The sequence below is a fragment of the Phyllopteryx taeniolatus genome, chromosome 18 (assembly GCF_024500385.1).
Source record: "Phyllopteryx taeniolatus isolate TA_2022b chromosome 18, UOR_Ptae_1.2, whole genome shotgun sequence".
NCBI classification, from domain to species: domain Eukaryota; kingdom Metazoa; phylum Chordata; class Actinopteri; order Syngnathiformes; family Syngnathidae; genus Phyllopteryx; species Phyllopteryx taeniolatus.
Window position 1 is genome coordinate 14854792 of NC_084519.1, and position 18072 is coordinate 14872863.

Genomic DNA, 18072 nt, shown 5'->3' on the forward strand with positions numbered 1-18072 from the left:
AGCAAATAAGGTATTATGCATACAACCTACTGGATGTTGCTGCACAATTGAAACGTGGGAAAGACAGGACATTCCGTAAATAACCTCCTTTATAAACGGGGATATTCCCGAAACACAGTCTTCTACTTCTGGAGATGTGCCCTGTGCTGCCTGCACTTATCAGTTTATCTTTGTACCAAGCAACCGCACAACCACAAGCACTTCCTGTCCCGCTTGGGAAAAGCCGAGGAATTATTTTGCACTTTATCTCCTCTTCATAATGGACACCAAGAGTATTGAAGATGTCTTCTTCTTTAAATGCATTTACATGTAACTGTTAATTATTTAGTAATATAGCAATGGAGACTAAAGCAGAGTAAGTCACGGTAATCTTCACCAAAGTACTTCAGTGTGTGTGTTGTGTGTGTGTGTGCGTGTGTGTGTGTGTGCGCCCATGCAACCCCCTCTAGGCACTTGTGTTATTACTGTAAGTGTACACAATGAGAATGAATAATAAGGTCAGCAGCGTGATTACACTCAAGTAAGATTTTATTTTCTTCTCGCCGTCTCCATGACCCCCTTTTTTTCTTTTTCTGCTTTCAGAGGGGCCTAGTGCTGTCCTTTGCTGTTTCCCCCGACCCCTTCCCTCATTTTGCTGACCCAGCCCACTCGGTAAGTACGCTTGGAATCGCCCACATTCAGTGAGTCCAATTGAATGCTTTAAAAAAACATTTGGTTACTTTTTAATCGCGATAACTAACAGTGGTCACGCCAGTACCAGCAGTCCCTAGGCAGTATTAGCACTAAATCTGCATGTAATTCAACTACAGTCAATCGCCTATTGAACTTTTTGCCCACATTTTTTCATTTCCTGCGCTTCCTTGTATTTGAGGATGGACTTGCATATTTTGCAAGTGACTGTGCTACCGCTCTCATTTTCGGTCAAATATTGCCACACGCTTGAGGCACCGCTGCTCAATTGCTGCGCAGAGCCACCACATGTTGATTTCAAGGAGCCTTCTGTGTTGCCGCACGTGATTGTCCCTTCATCGACCTCACGCTATAACCGTCATTGCACCGCGGTAAAGTCGACGCGTTGACTCGTCTTTTTAACCCCTAGAATGTTGTAAAACAAAGACGTCATCTTTCGCCAGGAGCCATATTTAGTGACAGAATTGAGGACTCAAATTGTGTATTCTCGGTTGTTAACTAGTTCCCTGCAAGTATTAACAACGATATTACATTCTGTGGAGAGAATGTCAATAACAACGATCCAGTAGAACCACGTTTTGCGACACAAGTGGGGCACTAAATGTACACCAGGTGGTAAATGGTTGATGACTGGAGAAGTCATCTTTAAAGGACAATGAGTGTTCCAGTAGATGTGTGGTGGCTACACAATGTTGTGAACAAAGTTCAGACACCCGCATCCCACAATAGTAGCAACACTACAGTATCTAAGTTATTCACATAGAGTAATGGGCATCATTCTGCAGCACATACAAGAGATGTGTTTACTGCATGGGTGGGGATGGAAACAACTAAGTGTGTGTCTAATGATGGGTCAAGCAATGTGTGTCAAGGCCCAAGGGAGCGTTTGGGCCGGGTGGCCTTGTGAGTTCCCTCCATCCCCGTCAGTATAAATACACACTGGGGTCCAGATCACAGGATGGAATGTTTGTCTGTGTACTTGTTATTGAGTCTGTTGCGTGTTTATGTGTGTGTGTGTTCACGTGCATCTGCATGATGTCGCCGCTGCAAGCAGGCGCGCTGAAGACCGTGACTGGCCCCGCTGGGTTACTATGACGACCAGTTGTGTCAGAGATGAGCAACATCTGTGGAGTGTTTGTTTGTCAGGCAGGTTTTCCTCCTCCTGCTCCTTTCGGTGTCTGCCTGGGAAACACTTGTTACAAGAGAGTATTGATCTGATGAATATTCTCTTTCAAGCCGAACATCTTCCTTTATTTATATTGCCGGTGTGGGTGGGAGAATTCAATCGCCACTCTTGTGTCATTACCTCCGCCAAGGAGCAACGTTTTTATTGCTGCTGTTGTGATTTGCGTCAGCAGCATTAGACCTTGATTGTAAATTGTTTCTATTGTTTGGTGCGTTTCATATTGACGCTTGATTGTCATCTGAACAAAGGTTGTTTCGAAAAAAAGTACGCACATAAAGTCACAACCCGATTGGAAAGTCACATTTCTAAATAGAAATGCTGTCTGCCAGATTGCATTCGTTATTGTTTCATAGTTACCAGTATCAATGTTACTAAAAGTTTCTAGTATGTATTTTAGAAAATCGTCATACACACTCACACGGACGAGTGCTTCTGATGCATGTGTCGATCTTCAGTACTGTTATGTAGGACTGTTATGTTTTATTGCCATGTATTTATTTCCCACATCCTTCGCTATCCAAGCAGCTATCAGCTGCTTGGTCCATTGGGAGTCGCTCCCTTGTGCCCTCACGCAACCTTCCGCTCCCCCAAGTCGTGTCCTTATAGATCGAGGTGCCAAAATAATAGTCGGCTTTCCAGGTATAGCTTAGTCACAGCTTCAGTCGGGCTGAGTCCCTCCAGTTTGCCAGAGGACCCCTCGCAGAAGGTTGTGCCCAGTGGAAAGCTCGCATTCTGGGGAAGCATGTAACCCCTGGACCTTGGAGCTGCTCCTCCTCCAGCTCCTCTCTATATGGACATGTTCTATTTTCCACAGCTCCTCAGCTCCTGGCTGCCTCACCAGTAGCTCACCAGGGGTGCGCACATTCTCTATTAATGCATACTTATTTGGGCAAATGGGAGAAATCCCTTATTTTTGTCCTGCTCATCTTCCCCCCCTCCTCTCCTCCTGCGTGCTGTCTTCAGCTCTCTTTATAGCTATTTTTCCCTCGCTAGGTTATGCATGTTTTCTTCCTTATGTTGTCGTGGATAGCAGTTGCATCATTGGCTCGCATTTCAGATATGACAGTGGTCTGACCCGTAGCGATACGTGGTAGTTTCAAGTTCATTTCTACATATCAAAGTTTACAAAAAACGGAAAATGTTTGTACAGTGGAACCTTAGTTTACGATTTGATTCGTTCTGTGACTCTGTTCGCGAACCTAAGCGTTTGAGTTAATGTTTACAATGAAATTATTGAAAATGCAATTAATCCGTACCAGTCCCAGAACAAAGTTATGTTTACCTTGTTTTTATCTGTGTGTAGTTAAATAAAGACAGTACACTATAGAAATAAGTTAAAACACACTTCATTATGAAGAAATAACACTGTGTGTTCACTATTACATCATTGCAATGTCTTAACGTTTGTCTTAATTTTGCATACATGCTTTGGGAACCACGTCACTTTCTGGAGTGTGCTGGCAGTTTTGGGCTAGCGGTATCAATGTTAAATGTAACCAAGGTTGTTTCGTCACGCCGAGTGAAAGACAGCATGTTAAAATGAGAAAAAAGGGAGGAGATTTACAGGGAAAGATTAAACCATGAGGCCTAGCTAACACTATCATAAGCAAATTCTCCCACTGCGGCCGGACGTGGAACCCGGGCAGACTTTCACATCTGTTAGCCGTCGCTAGTTAGCATGCGCCGCAAGAAAAAGCACGACTGTTTCTGAATTAAAATTAGCGCGTGTCCCGGGTAATTCTTCTTAGAAAATTTTGTTCGGAAACCAAATTGTTGGTAAGACATTCGTTAAACGAGGGTCCTCTATACAAATGGCTCAGTGCCTGCCCACCCATCAAGTGTGAACTTCAGCAACCAATTAAATCGTTATTTCTGAAAATGTGTCTGTGAGCGAGCCCCTCTGAACTTACGTCCCACTGTCATGTAACAGTGTGTACTTAAATACACCCACAACATGATCAGCAAGGCTGGGTGAAGATCCACAGCCACTTTCAAGCGACACTGTCTGAGAAAGAGGAACTATCACGCAGAAAGACCCACATCCCCCACGGGTGCGACGCACTTGCAATCATGTCGAAGCTAAAAGGTAAACTGAGCTGCATGGAGTTTTTTTACATGCACAGATTAGCTCCCGATAAGCGGCACATACTCGATTGCTCGGTGAAGTTGTCAACCCGGAGGTAGGGGATATTTGTGTTGTGTGATGCTTCGATACGCCACACAGAGTTCACGGTGTAGCGTATGAACTGCTGCCTCCATGAGTGAAAAGTAATTTCTGCAAGATAAGAAATAGGGTGTGTAAAGTGTATTGTAGATTTAGGTGTCCGGTGTATTTCGATGAGCGAAGACAAGAAGACAACAAAAGCAGCACAAAAGCGTTTTTGTGTGTGTGTCAGTGTTTGAGAGACGGGTGTCCTTAGTGTGTATGTTGAGTATTTCTGACCATGTTTGGGCAAACGTGCTCCAGGAGATCCTTCCTCAAGCCATGTGTATAGTTGGGCAAACTGAACTTTTGAACTTCTAATCTGCTATCATTTACACCATCAGAAACACACGCACACACAGTAGCTCACTGCAGTGGCCAGCGTGTGATGTAACGCAGTAATTTGGGCATAATGCGATGTTTTCACTCTGTAGGCAAAGGCCAGTTACCTAACGTATTTTGTCCAAAGAATTCCAGCGCTGGCAGGTTGTCCCTCCCCCCGCGCCACCTTTGTCATCTCCAAGTCCGACATGAATGCATCTGCGCTCAGATTAGGTTTAAGCCTGTCGATTTAGATTGTAGTGTCCTCACATGCCAGCAGGAAAGATTATTGTATGAATATTAGGCCATCTGGGTGTGTTCACTGTGCACCAGCGCAGCCTGAAACAACAAGCAGTTTGGAGCCAAATCCAGTATGTCAACTTCATGAGGATTTTGACTTTATTTATTTATTTTTTTAAATCTTATTCGATTCCATTGTGTTCTCTTGCAAATTCTGTTTTAAGTATATATATCCCAACAACCAATGAAAATATGCCTTACAACGCCGTGTTTCTTACAAGTATTTTCATTTGTTGCCAGACCTGTCATTCAAAATTAGAGGTGTCGTAACAGGCTCCCAACTCACAGACGCCTCTTTGAAGTTCTCTTATTCTGTACTTTTTGAAGTACCCTATAAAAGTACTTTGTCTTATACTGCTGTCGGCTTTGCTCTTGGTAAGCATACAGTCTAGTTGCGAATACATTGATACAATGCTTGAAATTGAACCACTGTTGTTCCCCCGTTGGTTACATTCGACAAGCTCCCATATAACCCGAGGACAAACCTTATTTAACCCCCATTCAACCCCTACCCTTTTAATAGCGTTCTTTCACTGCGGTTATTGCCTTCAGCTCAGTAGACACACGCGCACACACAGTCAGTCTAGTATCCTCTATTCAGTAAAAGCTTCAGGTCATCATTTGTTAGGGGGGAAACTCCGTCCATTAAGCCATGTGTTAAATTCTTTGTATAACTCAAGATCGGCAGCGTGCATATAGTAATGACTATATATAGAGCGCTTTTGGACACGTCAATCCTTGAGTGTGTGTCCGTGTACGGATGAGTGTTTTACCAACTAATTTCCATAGTCCAGCAGGAATTAATACTGGCTATTGACCCCACGGATGTGTTTGAATCTGGCTAATCCACTAAATGATTCATATTTGAGGCAACGCTGGAGCTCGTCGGTGCACACTTGGGTACTCTTTATAACACCAAATGAATGATGTAACCTGGGGACCGCTGAGTGACGGTGAACTATAAAAGGCAAAAAAGAAACAGGGGAGGCCTCCCTCGGGGCAAGGCATTCTTCATTTGAACCAGTGAACTACATGGGATAAAATTACGAGAATAATCAATTCTAAAAATATTCGATAGCCCCAGCCCTTGTATAGTATGTTCTAGTATTTGCATGTTTGTTTAAGGTTGAGTGCTTTAATCCTTTGCTGTCATGATCGCAGTGTTTTGCATATTTTTAGTTTTGTGTCATGTTACGTTTTGTTTCCATTTGTCGCTTGTTCACGTCTTCTCAGCTTGTTAGGTTTTTGTCTCCGCCTGTTCTTGTCAGCCCTGTTCCTTGTGTCTACCAATCAGCTCCCTGCAGCCACTCGCGTCTAGAGCAGGTGTGCCTCGTTATCTTGTCAATTTGATTGTATTTAGTTCCCTGCTTTTCTGGCTGAAGTCTGTTTCAAATCGTTGTCGCTGCAAGTCACAGGTCTAGTTGTGTCATGTTTCCTAGTGTTACTTTGTATTTAGATTTTTTGGGACCTAGTATTTAGATTCTTTTTTCCATGTGCCTTGGTTGCCTTTTTTCTGTCCTTGACAAGAAATCTTTGTTTTTTTTTTAGATCCATCTCTCTCATCATCTCCCAGCTTCCGTGCGCTGGGGACTGCCACCTTTTTCTAACACCGGAAAATCCTGACATTTACGCTACATTAGAGTTTGACTGCATTTTATGTTTATGTTGCTGTGAGTTGTGACGCCACTTTTGTTGTTCATGTTTTACTGTTTGAGGTTCCACTTTTGATGACATTTAAAAAAAATATGAAATAAGCTGTCTCCTTAAGAGTCCAGGCTGTTCTGTACACACTGACAGTCACTCCTTTAGCAAAGAGGCCCAACAAGTGAGCGAAAGAAAACACACTTAAGCACACATTGACACAAGCCACATTAAACAGACAATCTACGTAGACAAATAGTCAGACGGCGACACAGGGATATGTACAATTGCACACACGATGCTATAAACACAGGCAGTGAAAAAGGACAAGTCATTGACTTTTGATGATGCTTCTTTATTGGATGCTTATAAGAACAAGGAATTTGTCAATTTTGGTAATAAGCCTGGTGTCACAGGCCCTGCGAAGGATCTCCATCCTTGTTCAGGCGACTGCATGTTTACTTTGCCTTTGCTGTCAGCTTCACTGACTCATGAGACAACAAAAAAATGATTCTCCTGCCATATGTGCTGTTTGCTCAGAGAACATGGGTCATATCGCTGTCATAAATTCTCTTATTGGATTAAAGACATTTTCTCCCGTGTAAATACAGGACCTGTGTGGGTGGTATGTGGTGCAAAGTTAGGCCAAACACAAACTCTGATAGAAGAGCATTTCATATGATAAATCGTCACTTATCTCGCTGACGTTTGGCTTCAACGTGATGAATGAGATGCAGGACAAGGTTATTCACTTTTGAAGCAGGTCTAAAGTAGTCCTTTTTTTGGTCATATTTGCATTTATCTATGTAAATTAGGAAGAGATCACATCAGCCAGGTTTATTTGAATACACCTTTTAGTAGCAAAAGTGTAAAAAGTACATTTACTCAATTTACAGCTGTGTCTCAATAAATTACAATATCATAGAAAAGTTGATTTATTTCAGTCTATTATTCATTAAACACATTGGGAAATACTTTTCAGAAAGTCGATTCCTGCCTAATTTATGTTTTTAAAAATCATTTTAATTGTTTCTTTCGTGATATTCTATTTTCTTGAGATGGTAAATTTTGGGTTTTCGTTAGCTGTAACCTGCAATCATCAAAATTATGAATAAATTAAATCATGAAATATTCCATTCTGTGTGTAGGCAGTCTGTAGATGTTCGTTTCACTTTTTGAATTAAACTACTGAAATAAAAGGTTTCCAATTTCCACAATATTCTTATTTATGACATGCACCTGTAGGCTATGACTTTATGATTTCTGCTGGTTGGTCTTTTGGTTCTATTTTTGCCTCCATTGCTTTCAAACAAAATTATTCAACAATCAATTCCAGTCCATAGTTAGAATTTCTTTAACAATCATGTAATTAATCGATCAATAATGTCTTTTGCAAACACACTGAGTTTCAAATAAAACTCACTCAATAGTGCCCCCTGGAATATTTTAAAAAATTAACCCCCGACGTGTTTCACGTGGAATTTGGTGGACCTGTCTGGAATTGTCAAAAACTCTCGAGGCCCCCTGCCTAGAATTTTACAGGAATTTGGGCATTATGGCTTGAAGCAGACTTAGACCAACTCCTGCTAGGCTATTGATCCAAATGAGGTCCAATCGGAAGCAGGTACGTGTACTTGACAAATGGGCGAGGTTAAATTGTGAGGCCTTTGTTTGTTTTGTTTCAGTTTGAGTGGAGCCCATTCATCGCTGCTTGCTCCTTTAATGATGGTATTTGTATTCATAAGTAGTTGCCTGGAGGCAGCCCAAGGATGCCACTATTGAATGAAGTAAATTGCTTGGCTCCGGCGTTGATTCGAGACGTAAGCGCCAACTACAACTAGTCACTGCACCTCCTTTACCACCAACCTCAACCAAACCAAATTCGTAGCCTCAATGCATGTTTTTTTATCACGTCGCTTTATCTTACATAATTTTTTTAAGTCATTGTATCTATATATATGTCACACAAATTTTATTTGTGAGCCACATCCTAGTTATGTTTTCCCTCAGAGGGCCATTATGACTATGACAATCCTTTTTGAGAATTTTTTTTTTATTGAACTTTATCAATCGAGGTAAGGCAGTTTAGAACAGCTTCTCATTTGAAATACTGACCTGCCTGCGGACAGCAGAATCAAACAAAGCGAAATAAAAGCCAATACAAATAAATGGTCAACAAACATGAAGTGTGATATAGTTACATCTTTACACAATACATTACACTCCGTGCCGGTGGACGGCTGGTTAGCACATCTGCCTCACAGTTCTTGGGACCAGAGTTCAAATCCCGACGCCGCCTGTGTGGAGTTTGCATGTTCTCCCCGTGCCTAGGTGGGTTTTCTCCGGGCACTCCGGTTTCCTCCCACATCCCAAAAACATGCGTGGTAGGTTGATTGAAGACTCTAAATTGCCCGTCGGTGTGAATGTGAGTGCGACTGGTTGTTGAGTTTTTTTCACCAACTTTAACGATGAATATTGGGATGCGTGAGGTGAGTTTTAATATTTGTTGCCAAGAGTTCCAATCGTTTGGGGTAGAACATTGAAAAGAAGATGGACCAAAATGTAGTGCAGACTTTGGGAATGAAAAGGTTCATAAAACTGCTGGAACGGAAGGGTGGTTAGCAGAGAGCAAAGATAGACTGGGGTCTTGCCAATGAGTGTTTTGTAGATAAAGCGTTTCAAATTCAAATCGTCAACTATTGTTCTATTTATGTTAAGAATGGATCTGCTGAAAAACATGCTTTTAATATCTGTAAAAAGTGAACATTTGCCATGGATGGATGTGTAAATCGACGCTTTTGTCCTTATTACGAGATGGATTTTACGTCTGCTTCACTTTCAAGATTGCTTCTGCTGCAGTGAATAAATTAGAAGACAAGTGCAGCATGTAGTATAGTATCAATGCCGCCTGTCATTACATGAACACCTAATGTGGATTGAACGTGGCCTCAGTCAACCTTTACACTGCCTGACGGATGTAGCCTCATTTTAGTTTATGAGGTGTGGGACCGCTGGGTGTTCTCTATCTGTTGCAATTATCTCCTTGTCAGGGGTTGGACGTGGCAGGGGGGCGGGGGTGCTCGGACCTTACCCGCTTCCGCCTCCGCCTCGGTGCCTCACGTGCACACTCCTGGAGCCCGCAGCTGTTATTGGACACGCGTCATCCCGCTGAGAAAATATTACCTAACGCATTATGCGGAGATCTAGCCTAGCATCCGACAGGGCGGCGCAACCCAATTAGGCTAAATTAGGATCTGTCTGAAATACGATTTGGGATTATTCGTCAGCTATAATCAGCTGTTATTCAATTGAATTCTGGATGGGACAAGACCATCTGTTCAGATATGAAATGCTAACTCAAGCTATCCAAAACAACTGTCTGTCCGCCAAATAAATCGTCATTTTGACGGCTTTCTCAAATTTATAAACTCACGGAATTTTGCGAGCGTGTTCATCCTGGTTAAAATGTACGTTTGGTAGATGTTCACAGGCCTTACTTACAAAATCAACTCACTAGTGTCAGGTTCAAGACACCTCGAACATTTGTAAAAACAAGACAGACACAGAGGCAGTTCAGTTTTCAGACTTGCAAGGAGAACGGACGAGAGTGTGTACTTAGTTACAATCTCCAACCCGTTCTAAATTCACTCTGCCGAACCCTCTCTTTTTATTTCCTTAGGGCAGTTCCCTTGTTACATATGAGTTACAACGTCTAAAAGGTGGGGGCATACATGCTTGTTGCAACTCATGTGATCAGCACATAACACTCTTTGTTGTGGTCGAGACAGTAGAAGAGTTATATGCTTCTTATCAAGACGCAGGAAACTCCTCGACTCAAGTTTGTCCTTGCACCTGCAAGCACATGACTCATCCTGTGGGAGAAAGCTTTGCACGCAGTGATAAAACATTTCTCTAACTAGAAGTAAGGAGAAAAGCACAACACATGATAACTTATTTACATTTTTCCATCAACTAGCATCCCTTGGAATCTTTTTGAAAATTCTGCTTCCGAATCCATTTTTCCAAGTGTTTTTTTTTTTTTTTTGCCATTTCCAGTGGTCCTTCAAAGCCGAACTTGTCCTAAAGATTTTGTCCACATCATACCAAATTTGAACATCATACACTAAACAGATGGGCAACACCGAATTGAGATACATTTACGTTTTCATCATTGCGTGTGGGCCGAGCATTGGAGTGAATGGAGCATGGTGGCGAATTTTGATGTCTCGCCATAAAACATGAAACTCCATAAGGTCAGATCTTGACCCAAGCGTATTGTGATGATCACACCCTCAATTCATACTACACATGCAACAACAAACAAACAAAGTCAAATTTTTAGGGCTAATTATTTGACTCCAACTGAACTGTTTGGGCCTAAAGTTCCAATCATGTACTTTCTGAGCACTTTCCTAACATTTTGTGCTAATCTATCTTTTATGCCAAGTGCACTAGCATTAACTGGTTTTCTGGGTTGCTCTATTGGCGCCCTGCCCGCTCTCGGTCATTAATCAGCAGAGGAAGTGAGCGTCGATGTTTTCTTTCCCCCCGACACGCCGCGTGCATCTGTGATCCCGGTCTGCTGCTAGGACGCCACAGATGGTAGAACACCGGGTGAGATGAACACGGCCCATTTTTTGTGTACTCTTCCGTTGTCGGGTGCGCTGATCTGGCCAAGTGTGCTGTGGAGCTGTGACGCAAAACAAGCAAATATGTATCAAATACAATAAAGAAGCGCTTGAAGGTGAAGGAAGGTGAGGTTAGTAAACAAGCTTTCAATTGAATATTGTTGGGCATTTTTCAAACAGCATTCGACCAAAAAACTGATTCGATGGCTTGTGTGTGTTTTTTTTTTTTTTTGGGCTAGCTCAGGTATATTATTTGTAGTAGTTTTATTATTTGCATAAGTTAATATTGTGGACCCCCACTATTCGTGGGAGAATAAACACAGACAAATGAGCGATAAGAGGCGAGAGACACTACAAAAGAGTGTCGGTCGGTCGAGAGACGGATGAGGCCAACAACTGTATGTGACAGAGAGTGGAGCGAGGCCAATGGGGGGGATGTCTGCTCTTGATGTGGGCAGTACGGATCAGTGCCAACGTCGACAGAGGCCACAATAAGCTCTTGCCAAGAGCAGATGAAGGATGCCTTTTGATATCAAGATGCAGCGACTGCTACCTCATTCAGTGCTGTGGGCATTGATATTTGTCAACTGAAATGCAACTGTTTACTGCAACCGACGTCGTTTTAAGTTTTTATACAATATTGCTGGAATGGAGTAACGCCATTTCCGTTCATTTCAATGGGGGAAATTAATTTGAGTGAATTAAATTTGTCAGTCAAGGTACGACTGTACTCAAATGTACTTAAGTACAGTAATGTAATTTTTAAGTATTTGGACTTGTATACTTCCCACCACTGGTTATCTCACCCATCAACATTCATCCCCGGGAGCAAAATGGTTAGTAATCAGCGTGAAACATCTCTGCTCATCACATATTTTGTATAGCATAGTGATTTTGCACAGTCCACCGTGGGAGCTGAAGGCCTTTGAGAGTGTTTCCGTTTTGAAACAAAGTCATAAAGTAAAGATGTATGCGGCTCAAGTCGAGTCAATAAATGTTCCAGGCTGTTAATCGCGCCGCAATTTACGAGTGGTGCTATATTGCGTCAGCCTGACAAGGGAAAGGGCATTAACAAAGTCAGGCAGACATCGTTATAACTCTTCAAAGTGTCTGAAGATATATATATATTTTTTTTATTATACAATAAAAGCAGGGGAACGAAGACAAACGAGACATGTTGGAGCGAGCAAGACTGAAGTCAAAGTTTATGACAGATTTGTGATTGATGGCTTCAGTAGGACGAATGCGATAAACAAGGCCAAAAAAAGGGATAAATGTAGAAAATATTATCATCATACACCTATCAGACACATTGCTGCGCAGCTGCACAATCTAATAACATCTAAGACTCACAATTATAATCGTTTTTTAATGGTACTTTCATTGATGCATTAATCTAACAAGTTTATTGTTGTAGTTATACAGTAGTTCTTTGTTTAGCTGCAGGTATTTATTTTTTTTGTCCACTTGGGGACACCATCCTCACATTCTACACTGTAGTATCTGGGGCTTTAAAAGGCAGGGCCTAGCCTGTTGGGTGATATGGGAGGCAGCGAATGAGAGTGTAGAATTGTGTGGCTGGTAAGTGGCAAACCTGTTAACCAGTTTGGTATTGGGTGACTCAGCGTCAGTTGTGGAGTGTTTTTATTTTGTAATAAAACGAGTGAAAGTGCACCGGCGGTTATGTCTTGTATCTTTGACCACCTGTGGAGGGATTACGATTCATTGTAACTAGCGATGCTGGCTATATTAAGTTAGCTACAGATGTTTTCTTTACCGTGGAAGTGCAGTTGTGTTAGCCAGTTCTGTTTTGTAGTAGACACATTGCACTTCATCTTTCTTTCTCGCACTTTTTCCTTCTGGCTTGCGCGAGTCGCAGCGAAACCCCCCGATATAAAATTAGTCTTACGAATCTGCCATGCAATGAGACTGCAAAAGGTCAACCGCGATATGGCAAGGGGACGACTGTAGTTTGAAATGGTGCTGGGAATATTTTCTAATATTTTGGTCAAAATGTCAACGTGAGTGTCTTATTATGGAAACATAACTCGAGATTTTTTTCATTTATTTTTAATCCAATAAAAATGTTGACATTTTTATTGCATGCTGTCGTAACTGTTGTTGTTGTGACTCCCATGCTGGTGCCATAACGGGCCTATGCATGTTCCGCACTTGTCTGTCATATTTGAGAGTGACGTGAAGGAGTGCCTATATTTGGGCCAGTCTCATCAACAAGATAACGGGTTCCTGTCCCCCCTCCCTCCTCCCTGAGTCGGCGCATGGCTGCACACGTGCAGGTGTGTGCGTGCATGAGGCAGCCCCCGAATCAATCCTCATCCTCTTCATGTTGAGTGATAAAAAGGCTTCTTTTGTTCATGACATTCCACAACGCCACGCCGGATCATTAGCAATTTATAGCGTGTGACCTCCCCCCTTAGACCCAAAAGAAGTGGAACAACGTTTCTGTGTCCTTTGCCAACTTTATGTCACAATATAGTTGACTATTTTTGTGACCGTTTGTGTTGCAGGTCTGTGAGCAGCCATGACAAAGTCGTACGAGTTCAACTGGCAGAAGCATGTGCCCGAGTTCATGCACGAGGGCGCCCCCTTCGACAGGTTTGATGAGGTACAAATGCGTCTCTTGTTTTGGACGTTCAACAGGACATCTAAAGTCGAAACGGAAATAATCTGTCGATCATAATGCCTTTATTAAAAGCACAGGCAAAAAGAAGTTATTTGCGAACTGTATAAAAAGTAAGGCATTCTATCCTAACTTTAATGACATGACAGCTTTTATGACCTTTAGTAACTTTACAGGCAATGGTTTAAGTCATAATTTAACATTCTGAACTGTTTTACAAGTGTAAAACTAAGTTAACCGCCACTATTTGTAAAACATAACAATAAGACACTATCTCTTAACTTGAATGACAAATGACGGCCTTTATCCTTATGTTGTACTGTAGTATCTGTGACTTTTGAGCGTGTATGGCTTTCAAAGGCGGGGCCTGCTATGTTGAGTGATTTTTACACGGAGTGGTGCGTGCGACTGCAGTAACTTTAGTCCGTGTGGAAAAATGATCCCTGCGAAACTGAGGCTGAAATTTTGTTTCAACCTTTTTTTTTCTTTTTTTTTTTTTTACACTGTAAACCGTAGAACATTCAGTCTTAACTTTAAGTCCAAATGACTTCATTAACTGCAGGCAAATCTTAAAGTTTTACTTTAACATTTAGGCTTTTTTTGTATTTTTGCATTTGTCTACTAGATGGTGCTCCTCCCCATTCAAAGCATGCAGCAAAGTGTCACACCTTTTACCGTTTTCCGCAAGGGTATTTTTGCCTGAACAACTTTTGGAGGATTTACAGTCATTGGATTTGAACGTGCATGGTCTAAATTTAACCTGCGCAACTTTTGGACGGGTTTGCGGCGGTCTTATTTTAACCCGCATAACCTTTGGAGCATTTACCAGTACTTTAATTTTGACATGCAGAACTTATGCAACTTCTATTCAAGTTCGATTGTCATTCAGATTTTTCACGTGTCTATAAGCGTTGACCGAATATGGCAAAGACCAATAATTTCCCCACCGACCTTTGATCTGAATTAAACTCAACTAAACTCATTGACTAAAGGTGTAATAATTGGCATTTTTATGTTCCTGAACGTTCACTGCAGGACATTTGGATGGGATCACAACAACTTCATACAGAGTCAATCGTAAAATGCGCCTTCAGTCATGATGATTATTCTCTATTTATGCACATGAATGCGAGTGAATAAACTGCCCTCTGCGGCTTGGAAACTAGAAAGCCTGCAGGCAAAATTTCTGCGGCAATTTTAAATGGCGTCCGCCAATTCCAACACCACACACGCACGCACGCAAATATGCTAAACAGCATGGATTTTTCTCTCCCTCACTAAAAACACAAAACGAAATCCTGCTGAGTGACCGATGGTCTAGACAGGTAATGTGTGTTATTATGTGCGAGCTTTTCAGCAACATGACATGTTTATATTCTTTTTGACAGTGCGGTTGTGTTCCAGGCCCGCCCATAATAGGTGAAAATCGTGATATACAGAGAGACCATATAAAAAAAAAAAAATTGTATTTGTTTTATCCCTCCTACAGGTTTTAAACACACTGAAACTGAATAAAAACACACTTTTTAAACACACTGTAAATGTATTTCAACAACAAAAAACATTTGCAAGCATTTAATTGTTAGAAAATACTATACAGTACGTATTGATAAACGCGGGGATTTCTGCAACAGACAAGCAGATACAATTGACAAAAAAAATAAAAAATCCCCGATGTAAAAGGGGCCGCAATAGGTGAACTGCGATATAGCGGGGGGCAACACTGTATTCATTTAAAAATTTCACATTTCCGATTTGATTTTTGAGTCAGGTATTCCAAATTAACTTCTGTCCTTTGATGAACGGTCAGGCGGGAAGCTCAACTGTGCCATCGGTAATCAGTCAAGATAATTAATAGTCGAAAGGCTTCCCCAAGCCCTCAATCCCGCATTGAGAGCGTCTGTCTTTCTTGGAAATGAGTCGTTGACGGATATTTGTTGAACCGCCGCATGTGATGACATCATTAAAAACACAATATTAATTATGTTGTGCAGTGAGATCAAGAAAAAAAGTCAGGCGAGGCCACTCCAAAAAGGTTGAAAAACATGGTGTAAAAAACATCCCGTCCTTGGTTCCGGACAAGAATGTGGAAGCTTTTAGCTCATCACTCAGCCTGGCAGGTTGGCTCTTAACAGTCGGCCATCATTTTCTTCATCAAAGTCTATTTTTTTTGGTTTGTTTCTTCTTTTTTTTACGACGTGAGACCGACGCCGGTGTCGGCCGTGCTTGAGATTTAAGCCGCTGGAGCTTTTAACTCGTCTGTCATGTGGCTGTGTTGGTCTTTTTTGGAGGTTTCATCAAAGTGAGAAGCAGAATTCTGGTGTGAGTTTTTTTTGTTTTGTTTTTTAAGGTAGTCTTATTTTATCCTTTTTTGGGGGGGTTAACTGTCGTTTTATTTTAATATGTCCAACTTTTGGAGGATGTACATGAGTTTTATTAATACTTTTTCACGGTTGTCTTGTTTTAACCTGCCCCACTTTTGGGGGACTTACGGTAGTTTTATTTTATACAGCACAACATTTGGGCCATTTATGAAGTTTTGTGTGACTTGTACTCCCTGTAAATGTTACGCTAAACTTAAACACTGATCCACTGATTGACACATTCATTGACGAGCCTTCCCGTACCAGCTATTTTGCTTCTCTTCAGGACCCGTACATCTTTGAGCCCAATTGTCAGGTGAAGGTGGATGAATATGGCTTCTTTATCTCCTGGAAAAGTGACGGAAAGGTACGAACTTCATCAACCAGCGATGTAAAACCCACAAATGACTTTCTTCATAGCCTCTTATGTAGCCTTGATAAAACTGTTACGTAGCCAGAGGTGTCAGTTATATTCCGGTCAATGTGACCCACAGTCGCGTCGCTCCGGTGAAATGAATATTTAAGACGATCACATGTCTGGCTCCCGTCTTTCTAATTGTTATTTTCCTTCCTGTTCACGTCCTCGTCTCCCCTTGCAGGAGGGCCAGGTGCTGGAGTGCTCCCTCATCAATAGCATCCGCGTCGGCGCTGTGCCCAGGGTAAGAAAAAGCGCACGGCGCCGAAACACTCCCGCGGTGATGAAAAAGCTAAACACGGATGTCATTCTTTTATGTCTCGAGCTGCTCTCGCTTTTTGATGCGCTGGGTTAAGGAGTTTTCACGTTTGGGTCAAAAGCTGACGCGGAGAAGATGCTCTGTTCCTCTCACATAAGTCATTATGTCACAAAATGACACTCACACCCAAATAGACATCCACTTGGAATATTCCGTCAATTTGTAATGTTGGAAGCCAGCTTTTTCTTTCATTATTTCATTTAGGAGTAGTACCTTATTGTGCCACAGCGTGTGTGTGTGTGTGTGTGTGTGTGTATGGGTGACGGGCAGCTTACATAAAGTATAATTAAGATGCGAGCCGTCAAGTCGCAACACAGGTGCAAGGTGGTTTGCATGGCCATTAGCAGCTCGCGGCACACTGTTGACAGTCAGCGGACGTGCGCTTGTTCCTCAGTGTGTGTGTGTGTGTGTGTGTGTGTGTGTGTGTGTGTGTGTGTGTGTGCGTGCGTGTGCATACATGTGTAAGGGCACGTACCAAGAGGCTATGGCCAGATAGTGGCCCATCTTATTTGCTGTGTTGCTGCTACTGTGTGAGGCTCACACACACACACACACACACACACACGCACACACAGTGTGGCGATGAGAGGGCTTCTCCTGCAAGGCTAACGTTGTTAGTTCCACAAGCACACATAATGCAATGAGCCACACGGGAGACGAATGGCACTCAGTGTGCACGTCTGCTGGCCTCGCTCTGCCTGTTGCTGGGTGCTTTGCCTCCAGCCTTAACGCACACACACACACTTGTACACAATTTCACATACAGCACATGATAGAGGGAGAATAGGAATATGTGGTGGCAAGAAACAAAGTACAAATACTTTGTTACTGCACTTAAGTAGACTTTCGTGGTATTTGTTCTTTGAGTCTGTATTTTTCTGAAGATTTTTTTCTTTTACTCCCTTTATTTGAAAACTGACTACTACTGTACTATATCTTCTTGTTAAAATCAGCACTTCTATTTTTGCCGGAGAATTTTTTTCACGTCTGTATTTCTACTTAAGGACATATTATGAGTGCTTTTTCTTTTTTTGGTTTGGTAATATATATATATATATATATATATATATATATATATGGTAATATGATCTTTCTTTCCGCGCCAGGACCCGAAGATTCTGTCGTCGTTCGAGGCCATGGGCAAGACGGAGGCGGACCTGGAGGGTTGCGTCATCTGCATCTGCAGCGGCGCCGACCTGGTCAACCTCAATTTCATGTTTATGGTGGCGGAGAACCCGGACACCGCCAGGGTAAAAGAAATGACACGCGCTGCATAGATAATGGGCAAGCACAAATGTGCACTTTATGGAGCTAATGCAGGTTTTTAGCCATGCGACAAAAACGATAATTTCTATATTATCTCAG

The 18072-nt window shown here is 42.1% G+C and overlaps 1 protein-coding gene across 2 annotated transcripts in view; it reads left to right on the forward strand.

Moving 5' to 3' along the window:
- LOC133468257 (1-phosphatidylinositol 4,5-bisphosphate phosphodiesterase beta-4-like) overlaps positions 1–18072 on the forward strand; it is a 50277-nt gene that overhangs the window by 10687 nt on the left and 21518 nt on the right. For both annotated transcript variants that reach the window (XM_061753937.1, XM_061753938.1), the window contains exons 3-7: positions 583–651; positions 13498–13595; positions 16260–16340; positions 16573–16632; positions 17814–17957. In XM_061753937.1, the coding sequence (XP_061609921.1) occupies positions 13512–13595; positions 16260–16340; positions 16573–16632; positions 17814–17957 (369 nt within the window). In that variant the 5' untranslated portion in view covers positions 583–651; positions 13498–13511. The remainder of the gene's footprint in view (positions 1–582; positions 652–13497; positions 13596–16259; positions 16341–16572; positions 16633–17813; positions 17958–18072) is intronic.